Genomic DNA, 16,404 nt, shown 5'->3' with positions numbered 1-16,404 from the left:
GCGAATGCAACAGCTTTACAGAAGGACTCAAGCACAACATACCTAGTATCAGGTGCCCATAACAACTATAGAGCTCAGCAGAACATTCACTTCCAAGTTGTAGCCAGCTTCATCAGTCTTAATACTGGTTAGAAACAAAGTGAGCCAGTTTCATAAACTGTCAATCTTTTATGAGTGCATTTTCAATAGTTAAAAATGAATAGGAGCAAAGTAAACACAGGGCAGTGATGATTTTTGATACACAAAATCACAAAAGTGTGCATATCTGATAAATATGCTGCAGAAATATACGTAGTCAGAAACAAATCAGAAGAGTCACTGGCTTCAAAATTTCTGCTAGACAGTCTGGAAACTATGAACTTCAGACAAGAAAGGCAAGAATTCAGATCAACTCTCATCTCCTCCTACCAAAAATGTCAAGTAGTTCAACAATACTTCATGGCTAAGCTCATCTTTGAAGAATGGCTACACGGACAATGTTTTCAAGGGTGCTTGTTCCTCATGGAGCCAGATCTAGCACAAAAATCAACTGCAATAAAAGACAGTCAACGAGTTGTAAAGAGGGGATTGTGTTAGGTTCAAACTTCTCAGGTCCTTTTTTAATTAAAAAAACATTTTTTTTGCAAATTGAGAGCTTTTTAAAAACACAACAATAAAACAAAAAATAATGCTGCATCATAATGGTAAGTCATATACAGGAATTTTTCTTATTTAAAGATTCAGATCTAGGAGGAAATATAAAGGAGATACACTGCAGCATGGAAATGTATTAGTTTAATGATTCCATGTCCAGGTCCAGGGTGAATACAAACACAGGCCAAGTTGCAAAATTAACTGATCCAATTCATACTTCACCAGATACTAATTAAATGTTTTGAAATGGATCTGTACTTCTCTTTCCCGCAAAATAATGGTAATTAACATGTCAGAACTGAGGATGTTCACCAATGATTGGACAATGTTAAGCTCCATTTGTGGCTCTGTGACCACCGAAAGAGTCCACACCATATACAAAGAAACAGTTCAGCACACGAGCAACTCCTTCAGCCACCAAGGCTGTACTGACATATGATGCTTTTCTAAACTAATCACCTTTTACATCTACACTGTCCATATCCCTCTACTCATGTATCGTCACAATGCCTCTTAAACCTGACTACTGTAACTGTTTCCACCATCTCCTCTGGCAGTACATTTCAGGCACTAACCCCAACTCTGTGGAAAAAAAAACTTAGCTTTCACATCTCCTTTAAACTTTCTTCCCTTAACCTTAAACTTATGTTCCCTGGTGACTGACATTTCTAGCCCAGGAGAAAGACTCCAGCTATCCATTCGATCCATGCCTCTCACAATTTTGTGAACTTCTATCAACTCATCCCTCACCCTTTGATGTTCAAGTGAAAACAAACCAAGTTTGTCTAATCCCTCCTCATAGCTAATACGCTCCAAACTAAGCAACATCCTGTTAAACCATTTCCATACTATCTCCAAGTCTCCACATTCTTCTGGTAGTGTTGCGACTAGAATTATACACAGTATTTCAAATGTGGTTTGATAGTTTGCACAGCCGCAACATGACTTGGCAATTTTTGTACTCAACACCCCAGCCGATGAAAGCAAGCATGCCATGAGCCTTCCTGATCACCTTATCCACCTGTGCTGCTCCTTTCTAGGAACTATGGACCTGTATGCCTAGATCTGCATGTTGATGCTACTGACGGTCCTGCCATTTATTGTATTATTCCCTCCAGCATTAGATCTTCCAAAATGATTCACTTCACATTTCACCAGATTAAATTCCATCTCTATTTCTTCGTACAAATCTCAGCCGAATTATGTCTTGCTGTATCCTCCGGCAATCCTCATACACAGCTCCCCGATCTTTGTGTTGTCTGTAAGCACACCAATGAGATCACCCACATGCTTCTCCAAATCATCTGTGTTACAAATAATATGGGTGCCAGCACTAATCATTGCAGAACACCAGTAGTCACAGGTCTCAAAAGAAAAACATCCTTCCACCCATTACTCTTTCTTCTATGACCAAATCAGTTCTGCATCCATCTTACCATTTACCAGATTCCACGTGATATCATTTTCCGTATCAGCTTGCCACGAGGAACTTTGTCAAAGGCCTTGCGAAAGTCTTTATGAACAACATCCACCATCCTGCCCTCACCAATCATCATTGTCACTTCAGTAAAGTTAGTGAGGGGAACGATCTCCTCCAGATAAAGCCACACTGTTTATTGCTACTAAGTCCATATTTTTCCAAATGTGAGTAAATCCTGTCCCCAAGAATCTTCTCAAATTATTTCCCTGCCACTGATGTAAGGCTCACCATTCTGTAATTTCTAGGATTATTCCTGTTGCCCTTCATAAACAAAAGGAACAACATTGGCTATTCTCCAATCTTCTGGGCCTTCTCCTGTGACTACCAACCTTGTCTTGGGAAATAAGGCAGGGCAAGCGACTGGGGTGTTAGAGGGGGTGCACCTAAGGACCAGTGATTATAATTCTATTCGTTTTAAAATAAGTTATGAAAAAGCCTAGGCCTAATCTGAAAATTAAAGTTCTAAAACGGAGTACGGACAACTTTGATAGCTTTAGACACAAACTTGCAAAAGTTAACCGGGAAGGCAATCGCAGGTCAAGGGACGCTTGGCATGTGGGAGGCTTTCAAAAAAAATGAGATAACCAGAGTTTAGAGACAGTATGCTTCTGTGAGTGTGAACGGCAAGGTTGGCAGGTGTAGGGAGTATTGGATTACAAAAGAAAGTGAGGCTCTGGTCAAGAAAGAGGAAGCAAAATGTCAGGTATAGACAGCTGTGATCAGGTGAATTCCTGCAGGAATACAGGGGAAGCAAGTGTACATTTAAGATGGAAATCAAGATGACAAAAAAAGGGGTCCATGAGATAGGATTCTCCTTATTTTGTAAAGCTAACAGATTTTGACAAGTACAAGTACAGGGAGCGATGGCATAAAGGTATTATCGCTGTACTGAATTCAGAGGCACAGATAATATCCTTGGGGGGGCCAGTTTAAATCCTGCCATGGCAGATGGTGGAATCTGAATTCATTAAAAATCTGATTGAAGAAACTATTGTTGATTGTCAGATGAGCCTATGTGGTTCACTAATGTCCTTTAAAGGAAGGCAACTACCATGTACATCTGATTCCGGATCCCTAGTTATGTGTGGTTGACTGAACTTCCCTCTGGGCAATTAGGGATGGCCAATAAATGTTAGTCCAGTCCCGTGAATCCACATGCCGTGAATGAATAAAAAATATCAAGGGCAAAAGAGTTCCTGGGGAGAACAACAGGCTGTCTCTCTGTGGAATGACAGGCGATGGGGTGAGAAAGTAAATATTTCGTCTCAGTATTTACTGTGGAGAAAGACATGGAAGCGGGGAAAATTAGGGAAATGAGTGGTGACATTTTGAAATGAGTCCACATTACAGAAGAGGTGTGCTGGAGGTTTTTAAAAGCATAAAGGGTAGATAAATCCCCAGGACCTGATCAAGTGTATCCCTAAACATCAATGGGAACTTGGTAAAGAGGTTATAGGCCCACTTACATAGAGAACTGTATCATGTACAGGCACGGGCAATGTGTGGGACGACTGGAGGGTGGCTAAAACGGTGCCATTTAAGAAAGTCTGCAAGGGAAGACAAGGAACTATGGGCCAGTGAGCCTGATATCAGTGGTGGATAAATTGTTGGGAGGGCAGATTCTGAGAGATAGGATAACGTATGTTTGGAAAGGCAAAGGCAGATTAGGTTAGTCAGAACGGCTTTGTGCATGGGACGTTGTGTCTCACCAACTTGATTGAGTTTTTCTGAATATGTTAACAAGAAGATACATGAGGGTACAGTGGCAGATGTTGTCAACATGGACTTCAGCAAGGCCTTTGATAAGGCCTGGCATGGTATTTAGTGAGGTTGAATCACTTGGGTTCGAAGGAGATTTAACCAAATGGATACAAAATTGGCTTGAGATAGACAGAGATGGTGGTGGTAGAGGGTTAGAGATAATGGGAACTGCAGATGCTGGAGATTCCAAGATAATAAAATGTGAGGCTGGATGAACACAGCAGGCCAAGCAGCATCTCAGGAGCACAAAAGCTGACGTTTCGGGCCTAGACCCTTCATCAGAGAGGAGGTGGTAGAGGGTTGTTAGTTAGACTGGAAGCCAGTGATCAGCAGCGTGCCACAACAATCAGTTCTAGATCCACTGCTCTTTGTCAACTAAATCACCGATTTGGACAAGAATATCAGAAGCACGGTTAGCAAGTTTGCAGATAACATCAAAACTGGTGGTGTAGTGGTCAATGAAGAATGTCAAGAGTACAAAGAGATCTTGATCAGATGGACCAATGGCCTGAGAAGTGGCATATGTGGGGTAACTTAAATGAATGTGAGGTGTTGCATTTTGATAAGGTAAACCAGGGCAGGCCTTGGAGTTAATCATAGGGCCTTGGGGAGTGATTTTGAACAAAGGGACTTGGTGTGCGTGTGCACGTGCTTGTTGAGAAGGGTCACAGTTCCTTCAAAGTGGCTTTATATGAAGCCAGGGTGCTAAACAGCACACTTGCCTTCATTGGTCAGTGCACTGAGTATAGCAGTTGGGACATCATGTTGCGGCTGTCAAAGGTACTGGTTAGGCCATATTTGGAATACTGCATACAATTCTTGTCGCCCTGCAATAAGAAGGATATTAAACTAAAAAGAATGCAGAAGAAAATTACAAGGATGTCGTTTGGACTGAAGGGTTGAGCTTATAAGGAGAGGTTGGATCGGCTGGGACTTTTCTCCTTGAGCCATCAGAGATTGAGGGGTGACTTGTAGAAGTCTTAAAATCAAAAGGAACGTAGATGAGGTGAATATCCATGGTCTTTTTTCAAGGATAGGGGAATTCAAAACATATTGCCTCCAAGGTGTCCTCCCTCAGTACAGCTGCAATATTCTCCCAAATCACTAACATCACTCACCCATCTTTTTTACTCAGCCAAGTCTCTATCTTGGCTGAAACATCCAAATTCCAGAACATTAAGCTGTCAGTCTTGTCCCTCTCTCAACCAAATCTCTGTAAGTGCTACAACAAAGTTATATCTAGTAATCCAAGCTCTAGGATCATCTGCCTCACCTACCACATGCTTCACATTAGAACAAGTACACTTCAGGCTGCCAGTCCTGCCATGTTCAGCAACCTCTCAGTCTGTTCTGTCTTTTAGCCATACTGGCCTTCGTCTCCAACTGTTTCTCAGTCATTTCACTTGACCTACTACTCTGGTTCCCACCAGTTTAAACCCTCTCAAATGACACTAGCAAAGCTCCCTGCCGGGTACAGGTGCCCCTCCAGTTTAGGTGCAACCTGTCCTTCCTGTACAGGTCCCACCTACCCTGAAAAACATCTCAATGATCCACTCATCTCAAGGTTCCCCTCCTACACCAGCTATTTGACTACATGTTTAACTGTACGATCTTCCTATTCCAGACTTCACTGGCACAAGGAGCAGGAAATGATCCAGAGATTAGACGTCCTGCTTTTCAACTCACTACTTAACTTCCTGAACTCACTTTGCAGGACCTCATTACTTTTCTGCCTATGTTATCAGTACCAATGTGTATCATGACCTCTGGCTGTTTGCCCTCCCTTTTGCAAATGCCTTTACCCTCCCTCTGAGAGACATGCCTGATCCTGCCAACAGGGAGGCAACACATCTAGAATCTGCTTTGTGGCCACAGAAACACACATATGTGCTACAGAATAATTCAGGAAGACCTGGAAAACATTCAGGTTTTTTTTTAAAATTAGGCTTCAAAGTGGCAAGTAAAATTCACAAGTGCCAGGCAATAACCATTTCCAACAAGAGAAAAATCCAACCATGTCCCCTTAAAGTACACTGGCATTTTCTTTGCGCACGCCCCGCTATCAAGAGCCTGGGGTTAGACCAGAAACTAAACTGGACTAACCATTTTAATACTGTAGCAACAACAGCACGTTAGAGTCAACTCATCTCCTGACTTCCCTGTACATGACACAAGTCAGCAGCATGATGGAATACTCTCCACTTGCCTGGATGAATGCAGCTCTGACAATATAAGAAGCTTTACACCACAAAAGCACTTGATTGACATTACATCCACCACCTTCAACATTCATTCCCTCCATCATTGCTGCTCACAGTGAGAGCAATGTGCGTCGTATACAAGATACAGTGCAGCAACTCACCAAGGCTCCTTCAACAGCACCTTCCAAACATGTGACACGTATCACCACAGAAGATCAGGGCAGTAGCTGCATAGGAACACCGGCACCTGCAACCCCTGCAAGTCACACACCATACTGCCTGAGAACTATACTGACATTTCCTCACTGTTGCTGGATCAAAATTCTAAAACGCCATTCCTATAGGCATTAGGAACATGCAAATAACAGATGGACTGCAACAGTTCAATAAAGGTGGCTCACCAACACCTTCAAGCTCAATTAGAAATGGAAAACCAATACTAGCCTTGCCATCAACACCCACACTCCACAGAATTTAAGAATTCCTTTTTAACTACACAACTGGGCAACTCTGGATGGGATAAATGAGTCATCCAAGTCAAAACATCAATACAGACTACTAACTCAGAAACCCAATTAGTTTAAAATAGGTTTCACATACTTAAAACTGTTAAACGAATTAACAATTGAAATACTGGGAATATGTAGCTTTACATATACAGGAAGTGACAGAAGCATTTAATACCAGGGTCCAGGCCCGGAACGTCAGCTTTTGTGCTCCTAAGATGCTGCCTGGCCTGCTGCGTTCATCCAGCTTCACACTTTGTTATCCATTAAAAGGCAACTGATTGAAAACAAAGTGCAGGCTCCAACTTGACAAGAAAAAGTTACATTATTGAATCTTACCTTCAAGCTCCAAAATATTTCAGGGACTAATTTAAATATGGTTTGCTTGTTATCTGCAGCAATTCACACACTCAGTACTCCCATAAATTCATCCCTCAACAAAGCAGATATTCAGCATGAAATTCATTAAGTTTGGTGACAGGATTAGTTGAGTGAGTTCAGAGATGAAGAGTTTACTTTATAACAAAAGATTGTAACCATTAGAATTTAGAAAGCGAGATGATCTTAATGAAATGCATGAAGGTCCCGAGGGGACTTGGTGGATGCTGAGGAAGTGTTTCCTCTTGTGGGAATGGCTAGAACCAGGTGATACAGTTCAAAAATAAAAGGGGTGCCCCATTTATGGCAGGCATTAGAACAGTTCTCTGATCAGGTAGGTGTTAGTCTATGGAATTTTCAAGCCCTGACAGAAATGAGGACAGGGCCATTGAATATTTTCCAGTCTGAGTCAGATTGATTCTTAATAGACAGGGCAGTAAAGGGTCATATAAATTAGACAGGAAACAGGATTGAAGACCACAACCAAATCAGGGCCTGCTGTGTTCATCCAGCCTCACATTTTATTATCTTGGATTCTCCAGCATCTGCACTTCCCATTATCACAGCCATGATCTTGTTTAACATTAGAGCAAGCTTGAGAGACTGAATGGCCTACACGTGCTTCCAATTCATATTTTTGTATGTAGGTCTACACTTGTCTTAAAAAATGCAGCAGATTGATGCCATCTTATGTAAATGAGTTTTAGTGAAGACAGTGCATCTTATGAAGACAGGCGTCGATAACATAAATCTAAATTTCACAAAGCAGTTAATCGGTTTACCTTTTACGCTCAGAGGATTTAAAATTAAGTTGTAATCAGCACTGCAGAGTAGACACAATTCATGGTGAGATTAAAGTAATTTCAGATCATTGTGATACTGAGCTTGTTGTTTCAAAAGCCAATCACTTGACTTTAAAATTAACTAGGTCAGACTGCTTAAGAAAGAAAAATACACAGAGACCTAGACTCAAGGATGCACATTAGGTGGCAGAGGAAAGCAGTTTTATGGGAGCAAAGACACTTCAGAGGAATTGAAGGATATACTTTTATTTTGCAAAAAGCATTTCCATTACAAATAACTTGATGTTTTTTAAATGCATCAAAAATATATTTATTTAATCTACAATATGTAAAGAACAGATTACTTCAATGTTGGACATCAGGCAAATAAAATCTAATCACAACCTTATTCTTTCAGTTGATATGATGGCGTTTCATCATTGTGCTGGTCTTAAAAATTACAAGGAATTTCAATTTACACAATTAAAATTGACCTCATTTACCGCATGTTACAACATGAAAACAAATAGGAGTCAGAATAAATCAAGGCCCACAGGCTTGCTCTTCGATTCAACAAGGTCATTATTTAACATCAACTCCTATTTGGGAATACAGGAGGAGGAGGAAGAGTCAGAGGTGTACAGCATGGTAACATGCCTTTCGACCCAACTTGTCCATGCTGACCAGGTTTCTGAAACTGAACTAGTATCTGAGCTTGGTCCATATCTCCTAAACCTTTCTGATCCATTTACCTGTCCAAATGTCTTTTGAGGTGGAGGCTATCCAGTCCTTGAACCTGCTCTATCATTGGATCAGATCATTATTGACATCCTACCACATTTCCTGAACTATCACCATATCTTCAGAAATTTACTGATCACGTTGAATATCCTCAATGGTGAAGCCACTGGAGCCCTCTCAGATAGATAAATAGCTACCCTTCAGGCAAAGGAATAGTTCAACCCTTAGCCGAAGATCCCTTAAATTCCACACTCGAATTCAGTATCTAAAGTCAAGCGAACTCAGCATTTAGAGCCAAGCGCTTTCAGAATGCGACAGTTCACCGAGATTATCTCTTATTCTTTAAGCTACAAAGTATGGGCTACATTAAACTGATTCTCTCCTCATAGGAAAACTGTCTCATACCAGCTATCAATCTTGCCCACTTTTGCTGCAATCTCTTTAAGGCAAGTTAAAATCTTTCTCAGACAAGATGACCAAAATAGTTAATAGACTTCAAAATGTGGCTCTACATTTGCCTAAATTAAAACAAGACTTGTTTTTACTCTTATACTCTAGTTCCTTGCAATTAAGTCTCATGTACCCATTTGTCTTTCTAACTGCTTAAGTTAACAAATCTATCTCAAATGTTTCCATTCTGTTGATAACATTTGGACATGAACCACAAACTGTCATTTCCTTGTAGTCTGAATTTATTCTATTTAAAAACCAACATTATTTCATATGATGAAAAGAAAGGAAATAATTTTCATTCACAGAAGGATCTGGGTGCTCTAGAGCATGAATCGCAAGAGTACAACAAATATTTAGTCAAGTTAACGGAACATTGTTTACTGAAAGGGGAGCTAAACACAAAAATAGCAAGGTATGTTGCAGTTATACAGGGCACTGATAAGATCAAATCTGGAGTGCTGTGTACAGTGTTGAATTTGAATGATTTATTGTTACTTGCATTTTAAGATGAATAACACAGTAAAATATAGTGATAAGCTTCAACAGATGGCGCAATCCGGCACAAAAACAGTAAAAAAAAAAGAGATAGAATCTCTTTCTGTTATATCTCCACTTCGCCGCTTCCACCTTGAGTCCTGAGTTGGCATACCATCAATACGACATTCCCCCCTCCGCCATCTCATCACCATTTATGCTGGGGAGCACAGGAGTCAACTCTTTTAGCAACATCTCTGGGCCCACCTCGCCAACACCACTGCTGAATCCTATATTGAACCCATGTTCACCCCACAACCAAGTGTCCCTGGCTCCGCTGCCTCCTCGAATGACACCAGGAGATCCTGCTCTAGACCTACTGCAATCAGGAGTCCCCAGCTTCACTGCCAGGCCATTCAGAGATAGCAAGAACTGCAGATGCTGGAGTCAGAATCAATACAGCGTGCAGCTGAGGGAAATACAGCAGGTCAGTCCTGAAACATCAACTTTCCTGGTCCTCTGATGCTGCCTGGTCTGCTGTGTTCCTCCAGCTCCTCACTGTTTTGTCACTACCAGGCCAGTCTGTATCAAGAGTCCTGCTTTGGCCACCCTTCTCTGAGATGTTGCTTGGTCTGCGCCGCCATCTGGAAGAATTTGCTACCGTTTTCACCACCTCCGATCGCTGGAAGAACTGTGCCACTGCTGGCCCTGAATGCCCGGAGGATGTCCTTACTGCCGCTGCCTCAGACACTGGAAAGGTACTGCAGCCCCCATTGCTGCCTCGAACTGCCAGGAGGCTGCTGTCACTCCACACACAGCCCACTCACACTCCCATGCTGGCGATGCCAACTAACTCACCAAAGAAAAGAAAAATGAAACAAGAAAATGAAAGAGGGAGCGACGTTAAAAATGAAAAGGAAAACAAAATAGAAAGCCGATGGGCCGCTGGCAACAGCACTGCTACTCCACCGCCATCTTGGGCAGCCCAAATATTAATCAGTTTATTTAAGGAACGATATAAATGTGTTGAAAGTAGTTCAGAGAAACTTCAAAAAAACTAATAAGTGAAGTCAGCAGAGATAGTAAGAACTGCCGACGCTGGAGGAAAGCTTACGTTTTGGGTCAAGACCTTTCTTCAGAGAAGGGTCCTGACTCGTAACGTCAGCTTTTCTGCTCCTCTGATGCTGCCTGGCTGCTGTGTTCCTCCAGCTCCGCACTGTCTTACCACTGGAATCAGCACGTTGTTTTATGAGGAAAGGTTGGACAGGCTAAGCTTTGATCCATTGAAGCTGAGAAGAGACAAGTTGTTTGAAATATACAAGACCCTGCGAGGGGTCCTGACAGAATGGATGTGGCAAGTTTATTTACTCTCATACTAGAGCTTCGTACTAGGCGTTACTGTTTAAAAATAAGCAGTAAACTATTGAGCAAAGGGATGAAAAGAAAGAGAGGTTGAAGAGTTTTTGGAATTCTTTTCCTCAAAGGGTGGCAATAAAAAGTCTTTGAATGCCTTTAAGGCAGATGTCAATAGATTATTGCCAAGCATGAGGCGGAAAAGTCATCCTACAGTTTGATGCCACGTGGAGTCATCAGATCAGCCAAGATCTTCATCAATTGCTGAAAATGCTCAAGGGACTGAGTAGGCAATTCTTATTTATATGATCATATTTATACAAGGCAGAGCATAGAACAACATCCAAAGGCAGTTCAAAAACCGAACAAAGGCAAAATATTATCATCCTTGGATAAGCATATGGATGATGATGATGGGACAGTGTAGGGGGAGGGGCTTAGATTAGTTCACAGGTCGACGCAACATCTATGTTCTCTGTTCTATTAAGTACAGTAACCAAAAGCTAGTGTGAAAACAGTCAGAATTTAAGATGGGCAGACAGCATAGTAATGGATGATTTGGGGAGGGAATTCCAGGACGTGTTGCACATTCAACTCAAAACACAGATAACACAGTGTGGAGCTGGAGGAAAACAGCATGCCAGGCAGCATCAGAGGAGCAGGCAAGTTGACGTTTTGGATCAGGACCCTTTTTCTATTATCCCTGACTCCAGCATCCGTAGTTCTTACTATCTCCAACTGAAAGCACAGCCAAGATACCTGAACAACCTAAACTAGTTGTTGAAACAAGGGAGACCCGGGAAAAAGAGAAGACACCACTTGGTATGCTAATTATTTCCAGTATTTTCTGTTTTCATATCTGAGAGAAATTGTGTTGTTAAAGGCCATGGGTCAGTTCTGATAGCCTTTCGCTTATGTAATTCAAAATCTCCAGACTCCTCAATTACAGAACCTCCTCGCAGCTACCCAGTCTTCTTCTTAGACAAACCCCTAGAATTAAGAATTAAACATAAATTCAAGAAAATTTTGGACTCAACAAGATCACCTCTCATTCTTCTTAACTATGGTGAGCACAGGTCCCATTCTACTCCATTTCTCCACATTTCATCCGAGGGTGCAATCGAGCAAACAGTTGTGCAGCCTTCTATAGCAAGGAATTCAAAATTCAATACATCTGTACATCAGAATTACAGTTTGAGATGATATATAGGATGCACTGTATGTGTTCAGTAACTGTAAATTTGGTCACTGCTGTAGTGCAAATATTATTTTTGGACTTATAAAAAACTCATTTGCAGGACATGTTGGATAAGCCAAGATTTATTACCAACTCCTAACTGCCCTCAAGAAAGTGGTAGTGAGTTGTCTTTGTGAAATACTTATTTGGAACACCCACTGTGTTGTTACAGGGTGAATTCCCAGATTTTAACCCTGTTACAGTGAAGAAACAACAATGTATTTTGAAGTCTGGATGATGTGTGGCATGGAGGGGATCTTGCAAATGATGGTGTTCCCGCATACCTGCTGCCACCGTCATTCTGGTTTGGAGATTTGAAGGTGTTATCCAAGGAGCCTTGGCAAGTTACTGCAGTGCATCTGGAAGATGGTACACACTGCTGCAGTTTCTCTGCAGTGGTGAATACAGAGTGAATGTAGAAGGTGTGAGAATTGACATGCCAATCAAAAAACTGCTTTGTCCTGAATGGTGTTAACCTTCCTGAGTGTTTTTCGGAGTTTCACCCATCCTACCAAGTGGACAGTATTTCATTACACGCCTGACTCAATAGCACTGTCGATAACACCTTCCATTATTCTGTTGATACAAAATAAACTGATGGATTGATAAATGGCCTGGTTGATTTGTCTTGCTTTTTGTGGACACGATATGGTTGTACAATTTTCCACATTGACATGTATTTGTCACTGTTCTAAATGTGCCGAACAAGCTTGCCTAATGACGTGGTTAGTTCTGGAGCTCATCTTCAGTACTTTTTGAGAATGTTAACACAGTCCACAGCCTTTCCAGAATCCAGCATCATCAGCTATTTCTTGATATCGTAAAGTCTATCAAATTGGTTGAAGACCAGCATCAGCAATGTTGGGGACATCAGGAGAAGGTAGAGGTGGATCTTCTGACTGAACAGGGTGCAAATGCTTCAGTCTTTTCATTTGTGCTGACGTGCTGGACTCCTCCATTATTAAAGATGAAGTCATTCAGAGCTTCTCCTTTTTTTGGTATTCATTGACGGGAAGAGGGCATTGCTGGCTAGGCCTGCATTTATTGCCCATCACTAATTGAGGTTGAGAGTCAACCACATTGCTGTAGAGCTGGAGTCACATGTAGGGAGCTTCCTTCCCTAAAGTACATTACTAAATCAAAAGGGTTTTCTCGATAATTCACAATGATTTCATGGTTATTACCGCGCTATTAATTCCAATTTTTTAAATTGAATTCAAATTCCACAATCTGCCACGGCAGGATTTGAACCTAGGTCCCCAGGATGTTAGCTGGGTCTCTGGATTAACAGTTCAGCAATAACACCATTAGGCCATTGTCTCACCTTATAGTGAGTTGTTTTGTTATTCATCATTGGATGTGGTCAGACTGCAAAGCTTAGATCAGATTTGTTCATTATGGGATAACTCACTGTTTGGCATGTAAATAATCCTGTGTTTACGTTACTGGGTGAGTGACAGAGAATGGTAACATGAGAGATGAGCGGATGGAACTAAAGAAGATGGTCAAAACCAACGCAATTGCCAGTTCAGTAGCAAGGCAGGCCAACATGCGATTTGGTGTCATAATGAAACCCAAGTCTTCATCCACTGTGACAAAGTGTGGAACTGGATGAACACACACGCCAAGCAGCATCTTAGGAGCACAAAAGCTGACGTTTCGGGCCTAGACCCTTCATCACACCCTCTTCTGACACTCTTTCTCTCTGATGAAAGGTCTAGGCTCAAAACGTCAGCTTTTGTGCTCCTGAGATGCTGCTTGGCCTGCTGTGTTCATCCAGCTTCACACCTTGTTATCTTGGATTCTCCAGCATCTGCAGTTCCCATTATCTCTTCATCCACTATACCTGGCTCACTCAGTATGGTAAGCTAACCACACATCACTGGAAGATTTGAATATTATCAATCTGATGTTTTAAACTACAAATACTTGGCAGATACTCCATGAAAATCCAACAAACACAAATGGCTGTGAATCTACACCAATTGTCAACATGGTTTAAATTACATAATTCTATTCACAGAGGAAAATGCTACACTCTCAAATTCTGCAAAGTTTTCTCAATGGCAACTCCAAGATGATTTATTCCTCACAGAATGCAGTACATAGAAGAACATGTGCACCTTGCTCGTTTTGTTTCCACATATAGAGACGTACAGCACAGAAACAGATCCTTCGCTCCAACCAGTCCAGGCGAACATAACCCCAAACTAAACAAGGCCCACCTGCCTGCTCCTGGCCCATATCCCTCCACACCTTTCCTACTCACGTACTTATCCAAATGTCTTTTAAATGTTGTGATTGTACCCACATCCGCCACTTCCTCAGGAGGTTCATTCCACACAGGAGCCACCCTTTGTCTAAAAACATCTACCTCATTTTTTTCAATCTCTCTCCTCTCAACTTAAAAATGTGCCCCCGGGCCAGGGTGAAGGCGCCGCCGCTTTTCATTCTCCATCGGGATGGCTCCCGCTGAGATCTCTCAACCGAACCTCCGCTTCCCCCAGTCCTCATTGGACCAATGCTTCAGACTAAAGCCCACCTCCTCCTTGAAAATGCCCATCCTAGGGGAAAAACAACTACCATTAACTCTATCTATACCTCTCATTACTTCAGTCAGATTGCCAGTCAACCTTCTACATTCCAGTGAAGGATGTCCCAGCCTATCCTGCCTTTCTTTACAACCCAACTTCCACACCCAGCAACACCTGGCAAATCTCTTCTGACCGTCTCCGCTTGATAATATCCTTCCTATAACTGGGCGACCAGAACTGGACACACTGCTCCAGAAGAGGCCTGACCAATGTCCTGTACAACCTCAACATGATTTCCCAACTCTTATACTCAAAGAAGCGAGCAATGACTTTTTCAGAAAACATAACCCTTTTAGGAAAAAGTCCCAATATCTTTTTTCTCTGGAACAAAACAACATGCAGGCCATTAGGTTCCTAACATCTTAACTCAGATTTTTACAAAAAGCAGAGTTCGCATGTTAAGATCTTAACCGGTTTCTGGTAAACAGTGTTATAAAGGTTACTTTAAATTTTCTTGGTTATTCTGGTCCATTAAGGAAGAATTCACTAAGATTTTTGTCTTCAACCCACATCAATGTTGCGCTTATTCATGCAGATGACGTACAGGGGAACACTGTGCCAACACACGCCAGAAGATACTGCAAGGGAAATATATTACCGAAGCGTCGACACAACAGTCATCAATAAATACCCACACTTTATTTAAAAAATATATAACACACACAAGTTGGGCTTGTTTTGAAAACTAGGGCCCGTTGGGTTGTCATCGTATGCAATCAAACCTGCTAGCGTGCTGAGTGACAGGGCCACCGACCAATCAGGGTGCAGGCGGTAGAGGAGGTGGGCATTAGTCTGAAGCATTGGTCCAATGAGGACTGGGGGAAGCGGAGGTTCGGGTGAGAGATCTCAGCGGGAGCCATCCCGATGGAGAATGAAAAGCGGTGGCGCCCTCACCCTGGCCCGGGACACTCACTCACCTCCTCGGCGTGCTTCCGCAGGGCTTTCTCCCGCTCATACTGGGTGATGAGCTGCTCGTTATCCTCCCGCAATAGCTCCAGCTCCACCTCGTGCTCCTGGTTCTCGGCGAACATCGCGTCCAGGTTCTCCAGCACACCGACCACCAGCGGCATCAGGTCCTTCACCACATCTTCGTCGTACTTGCGGATCATCCTCTCGAACTCCCGGTAAATACTAGCCGCCAGGCCTGACACCCGCTCCGACATAACATTAGTGTTGGAGTCATCCTGGTAAACCACCCCATCATCCATTTCCATTTTCTTTAAATTATCAATATGCTGGGGAAAACATATAGACAAATCAATGATTTACGCCGGAGGAAGTTAAGGGAATAACCACCTATATTTCTCTTCAGCTCCTGCTGCTTTCTTCTCTCCGCCGCTCAGCCGTCTCCCGCTCCCTCCCTGTTGACGACGCCGCTCGGCTCGAGGCCACTGGCTCCAACCCCGCCCCCTCAGCGCGCTGCCCAGCCCCCACTGTGCGCGTTCCCGTTCGAGGGGCGCGGTCCCGCCCCGTCCAGGCTGCGCGCCCCCGCACGCCGGGCCGCCCCGATCAGGCACGGAACGTCGCGAGCTTCCACAAGTCATGTGATCCCGTCACATGCTCTTGCCGGGCTATAGATAGTGGGAGCTGCGGATGCTGCTGGGTGAGCTCAGCAGGCGCAGCGGCATCAGGGGAGTAGGAAGGCTGATGTTTTGGGTCTAGACCCTGAGGCCCGAAATGTCAGCTTTCCTGCTCCTCTGACACTGCTTGGCCTGCTGTGTTCACCCAGCTCTACGCTTTGTTATCTCTGCTCTCGGGCGAAAACGGGTAACTCTGTCTTCCTCCATGCAGCACTTTGTCCCATTACAGGG

The 16,404-nt window shown here is 42.9% G+C and overlaps 2 protein-coding genes across 7 annotated transcripts in view; one reads left to right on the top strand and one right to left on the bottom strand.

Annotated features, from left to right (window-relative positions):
• LOC125463859 (C-Jun-amino-terminal kinase-interacting protein 4) overlaps window positions 1–15,993 on the bottom strand; it is a 264,228-nt gene extending 248,235 nt beyond the window's left edge. For both annotated transcript variants that reach the window (XM_059653600.1, XM_059653601.1), the window contains exon 1: window positions 15,511–15,993. In XM_059653600.1, the coding sequence (XP_059509583.1) occupies window positions 15,511–15,807 (297 nt within the window). In that variant the 5' untranslated portion in view covers window positions 15,808–15,993. The remainder of the gene's footprint in view (window positions 1–15,510) is intronic.
• mbtd1 (mbt domain containing 1) overlaps window positions 15,425–16,404 on the top strand; it is an 87,846-nt gene continuing 86,866 nt past the window's right edge. For all 5 annotated transcript variants that reach the window (XM_048554958.2, XM_048554956.2, XM_059653605.1 and 2 more), the window contains exon 1: window positions 15,425–15,717. The gene's annotated coding sequence lies outside the window, so the exon portion shown is untranslated. The remainder of the gene's footprint in view (window positions 15,718–16,404) is intronic.

The sequence above is a fragment of the Stegostoma tigrinum genome, chromosome 22, assembly GCF_030684315.1.
Source record: "Stegostoma tigrinum isolate sSteTig4 chromosome 22, sSteTig4.hap1, whole genome shotgun sequence".
NCBI lineage: Eukaryota > Metazoa > Chordata > Chondrichthyes > Orectolobiformes > Stegostomatidae > Stegostoma > Stegostoma tigrinum.
Note: the sequence above shows the minus strand (reverse complement) of the source record. Positions and strands in the feature narration are given on the sequence as shown.